This window comes from Callorhinus ursinus, unplaced genomic scaffold (assembly GCF_003265705.2).
Source record: "Callorhinus ursinus isolate GAN/ISIS: 27379988/994484 unplaced genomic scaffold, GSC_fseal_2.0 scaffold8, whole genome shotgun sequence".
Lineage (NCBI taxonomy): Eukaryota > Metazoa > Chordata > Mammalia > Carnivora > Otariidae > Callorhinus > Callorhinus ursinus.
In genome coordinates, this window is record NW_027397070.1 from 15,031,206 (window position 1) to 15,036,239 (window position 5,034).

General features: G+C 53.5%; 1 protein-coding gene across 3 annotated transcripts; it reads left to right on the forward strand.

The window, feature by feature from the left end:
* The first annotated feature begins 976 nt into the window (after positions 1-976).
* On the forward strand, positions 977-4,624 carry SSTR1 (somatostatin receptor 1). Of its 3 annotated transcripts, none has more exons than XM_073894859.1 (2): positions 977-2,331; positions 2,549-4,624. In XM_073894859.1, the coding sequence occupies exon 1, from the start codon at positions 1,043-1,045 to the stop codon at positions 2,216-2,218; it is 1,176 nt and encodes a 391-aa protein (XP_073750960.1). In that variant the 5' UTR covers positions 977-1,042; the 3' UTR covers positions 2,219-2,331; positions 2,549-4,624. The 3 variants fall into 3 exon arrangements, with proteins under 3 accessions (XP_073750960.1, XP_025724925.1, XP_073750961.1); XM_025869140.2 differs by having other exon boundaries at positions 977-2,291; XM_073894860.1 differs by having other exon boundaries at positions 977-2,282.
* The last annotated feature ends 410 nt before the right edge of the window (positions 4,625-5,034 follow it).

Here is a 5,034-nt window from a genome sequence, read left to right on the forward strand (position 1 = left end):
GTGGTTTACTCAGGCCCCTAAATCACTCCCGCCCGCGAAGAGCTGCCTGCGGTGTTGTAAGGCAGAATCTCCTAACGCACGGTTTTTGTCCTTCCTCCTCTTAACACGGCTCAGGGTCAGTTTCAGCGACTCTAAGAGTCTCTGCGTGGGCGCCTGTGCGGGGGTCCGGCCCAAAGAAAGGAGTTGGACTGCGCGAAGAACGTCACCGTGCCACCAGACCGCACAGGCACTTTGCACGGGCCATCTACGCGTCGGTCTGGAGGTAGCGCGCCCTGGGTAAGGGGGACCGAGAGCTTCCGCGGAGGGTCTTGAGAGGCAGGGCTAGCGGGAGGTGGCGGTTTAGGGCCCCGGACGATGGGATGGGAGTGGAGTTGGGGTCTCTCAGGACGGGGCAGCAACTGAGGGCAACTGAGATAACTCCAGACATCTGTGCCCGGGGGTCTGCTTCACTGGATAGGAGCCGGGTGGGGTGGGACAGATTCTACACCTTTGGTTCCCACCCACCCTCCAGGAAGGCGGACAAACTCCCCAGTTCCTCCTGAGGGATGGGTGAAGGGTACTTCAGGGGACCCTCCAGAAGCAGCTGCTGGAGTTGATCCGAGCCCAGGACTGGGAAAGAAAAAAATTGGGCGAGGGGTGGTAAGCCACCTCTATCGCCTTCCTCCCTCTTTTTCTCCCCCACCCCTCCCTTTTCGTAGCTGCTGACGCGCTGGTGGTGTCTATTAATCATTCACCAGCCCAGAGCCGCGCCACTTAATGGCTGTGCGGCGCCGGGCTTCAGCCTCCTGGCCTCCCCTCTCCACGCTCGCGTGTGCCCAGGCGCCCCGGAGCTGTAAGCGGCGGCGCACAAGCCTCCGCTGGGCAATGCGCCCTGCCCGCGCCGGTCAGAGCCAAGCTCCGCGTAGCCGCTGCGTGCTACCCCAGGTGTCCGGCAGCAGTGAGCTGCGGGCGGGAGGGCGGGGTGCCGAGTGAGGGCGCGAGCGGCGGGGGCGCGAGGAGAGCGCCCCAGCCCCAGTAGCCCTATCGGCCCCCAGCAGCTGAAATGTTCCCCAATGGCACTGCCTCCTCTCCTTCCTCTCCTAGCCCCAGCCCGGGCAGCTGCGGCGAAGGCGGAGGCAGCAGGGGCCCTGGGGCCGGCGCTGCGGACGGTATGGAGGAGCCGGGGCGAAACGCGTCCCAGAACGGGACCTTGAGCGAGGGCCAAGGCAGCGCCATCCTCATCTCTTTCATCTACTCCGTGGTGTGCCTGGTGGGGCTGTGTGGTAACTCCATGGTCATCTACGTGATCCTGCGCTACGCCAAAATGAAGACGGCCACCAACATCTACATCCTGAACCTGGCCATCGCCGATGAGCTGCTCATGCTCAGTGTGCCATTCCTGGTCACCTCCACGTTGCTTCGCCACTGGCCCTTCGGCGCTCTGCTGTGCCGCCTCGTGCTCAGCGTGGACGCAGTCAACATGTTCACCAGCATCTACTGTCTGACTGTGCTTAGCGTGGACCGGTACGTGGCCGTGGTGCACCCCATCAAGGCAGCACGCTACCGCCGGCCCACCGTGGCCAAGGTGGTGAATCTGGGCGTGTGGGTGCTATCGCTGCTTGTCATTCTGCCCATTGTGGTCTTCTCGCGCACAGCGGCCAACAGTGATGGCACGGTGGCCTGCAACATGCTCATGCCTGAGCCTGCTCAGCGCTGGCTAGTGGGCTTCGTGTTGTACACATTTCTCATGGGCTTCCTGCTGCCCGTCGGGGCCATCTGCCTGTGCTACGTGCTCATTATCGCCAAAATGCGCATGGTGGCCCTCAAGGCCGGCTGGCAGCAGCGCAAGCGCTCGGAGCGCAAGATCACCCTGATGGTGATGATGGTGGTGATGGTGTTTGTCATCTGCTGGATGCCTTTCTATGTAGTGCAGCTGGTCAACGTGTTTGCGGAGCAGGACGACGCCACGGTGAGCCAACTGTCGGTCATCCTCGGCTACGCCAACAGCTGCGCCAATCCCATCCTCTATGGCTTCCTTTCGGACAACTTCAAGCGCTCTTTCCAGCGCATCCTGTGCCTCAGCTGGATGGACAACGCCGCCGAGGAGCCTGTCGACTACTATGCTACCGCCCTCAAGAGCCGCGCTTACAGCGTGGAGGACTTCCAGCCGGAGAACCTAGAGTCCGGAGGGGGTGTCTTCCGTAATGGCACCTGCACGTCTCGGATCACAACTCTCTGAGCCTTGGCCACGCAAGGGCCCTGCGCAAGGCAGGAGGAGCAAGATGAGGAGGAAGGGAGGCCGGGTGCGAGAGGTGAAAGTATTCCCAGGCGCCTGGGTGCGGTGGGGCAAAGGTGGGGCTAAGACACTGTGTGCGCGTGGGGGGAAGAGACCCGGGAAAGTCGCGCGACAAAGATGGAATTGGGCACTTTGCTTTTAACTTGGGAAGGCTCGCGGGCCCCTTTCTCCTGTCTGCTACTTTCGCTCCCTCCTCCTCTGCGCTTGCAGTTCTGCGCCCCGCTATGCTCCCCACTCTGTAACTTCGATCTTTCCTTCCGCCCCGTCCTGCAGGTGCAGATCATGAACTCATAAACGTCGTCAACTCAGCCTGACCCTCAGCCCGGCCAGCGATTATTTTTGTTTAAGCTGAGCCGCAGTTACCAACACGGGTTTCCCACGGGGTGAGTCCCCAGCTGGCCCTCCGCCCCGCCCTGCCGCGCCCCTCCGCTCGCCAGATTCTGCCTGGTGCCCCTAGCGGAGTCTGGAGAATCACCGCTCTCCCTTTGCTCAGCTCTACTTGAAAGAAGTAGGACTCGGGAATGAACTAGGCAGCTGGTCTTTTCTCCTACTCTCGGGTGAAGTCGTGCCCTTCCCGGAACCCTATCACCACTCCCACTCCACCCAGGGCGGAGCCAGGTGCTTAGTAAAATCGTTCCCGCGCTTCGAACCCCGGACATTCTGCAGTCCCCATCCAAACCCCCCTTTGGAGCAAAAAAGGAACTGACAACGAGCGACCCAGGAGTTTCTAGAAGATGCCGGGGTTTGGCGCGGAGGGGCTTGTAATAGAAACCACCCTCTGTTCCGGCTCACAACCAGCGCTTTTGATTTCAAAGACCAAGTGCTGGGCATTCCGGGGACAACAACGCTGGTCTGAGTTGGCCTGGCAGGGCAGGGCACACTTTCTCCGGGGCCGCCCGGGAGTCTGCAGCAACACTACGATTGCTCCCTCACCTAAGCCTTTGGCCGTGCATATGTAAGAGCAACCACAGACTCGGTTTCCTGCCTGGGTTTATCTCGAAGACCAGGCGCCGGGCCAGGACCTCGGTGGCGCCGTCTGAGCCGTGGCCAATCGCGAGCGCGTTGCTGCCGCCCGCAGGCTAAAGAGTGAGGCCTGCCCGGCCCTTGAAGGTTGCTGCCTTTCAAGCGGTGCCTAATAAGTTATTTTCTTGCTTAACATATTTATTTATTTATTTGTGATGTTTGAAAAGGTGTCTCTGCTTTGCCTAGCCCAGGGCCTCTCCTTCAGGATACTGGGGGTCGGGATCGAGGTGGCAGTTGGGGGAAGTTTTCTCCCCAAGGACCTCTCAAAACCTCTCCTCTTTGTTGGGCCCTGTTTTCTTATCCTTCTATTTTTGCTTGTGTTCAGTGAAGTTTGGAGATTCTTTTATACTTTTTCTTATGTAGTCTCTTGTTTGTCTTAATAATAAATAAAATAAATAAATAAATAAATAAATAAATAATAACGTGGGTGAGCCACCTCCCTCCCGTGCAGAGTGGAATGTCCTGAACTCCTTCCAACATCACCCTATGTATGATTTTATTTATATTTTTTACATATTATGTCTATTGATCTTGCTCCATTGTCATGAATCCATGAAACAATGAGAGGCTGGCAGGAGCACTTTCAGATATGGGTGTTCAAGCAGCACTCAGCTCACTCTGGAGCCAAGAAATCTGATGCACACAGATTTTAGTCAGTGCTGAGAATGTCCCTGTTTATGTCCCTGCGTCTTCTAGGTTCCAGAATAGATGATTCTAATAGACAATCTAGTCAACATTGTCACTTCTTTTGAACACATTGAAAGTAGAGTAATTTGTGTCTGTGTTTAATGTTACCAATTCCATTGGAAGCCTGAGCAGGGCAAGGACCAATAATTTTACTTCTTTGTATTTCCTGTATTGCTTTAGTATGCTGGCATGTACATAGTAGGCACTAAATACATGTTTGTTGGTTGATTGTTTAAGTAAGCCAGGGTGTATTACAACCACTGGGAGCTACTAAGTCAGGGGCTCTTCGTTCTCTCATTGACATGATACACAATGGTTGAAATCATGGGAAAAGATGTTTTGTGTAATACTTGCTTCAAGAACTTTGTGCTTTCCTGAAAGCAGTAACCAAGAGTTAAAATGTCTCTAACGTTTTGTTTAAACTAAGGAACAAATATATGCTTTTGGTTATACATCATAAAGTTGAGATCTGTCCCTTGATAATAATAATATATTATTTCTCCTTTGGAAAATAGATTTTTAATGGTTAAGAACAATGAAATTTACAAATCTTAAACATTATCCTCTTAAGAGGATACAAATCTAGTGCTCTTAACCTGTTACCATTGTAATATGAACTAAATAAACAAATGTATTATGTTGTTGCAAGTTGTCCCGTTTTGCCAATTGAATTTCACTGTTTTAAGGGATTACTTAAAAACACGTATGTGTGGGCTTGGTTGCTTTGTGTTTCACTCAGATTTTAAGAAGAACAGTTCCAGATTACCTGTAGGAATTTTACCAAGATTGGGGTTATACTTCGAATTGTTTTTTTTTTTTTTTTTAAAGAAAAGTTTGTTAGTTCAGAGAAAGAGGAAAAACAACTTTGAGTCAGTATGACTAGGAAGCAGTGTAGCAGCCCATACTCTCTCTGGTTTGCTGTTGTTACCAAACCAACTAGCGGGTATCTCAGTCTGTCACAAATTAAATTACTGTCTGCCCTCATTTATGACCTCAGACTTCACTGTGGGGACTAAGTAATTGCTGACTTACATCCCAGGGAGAGAAAA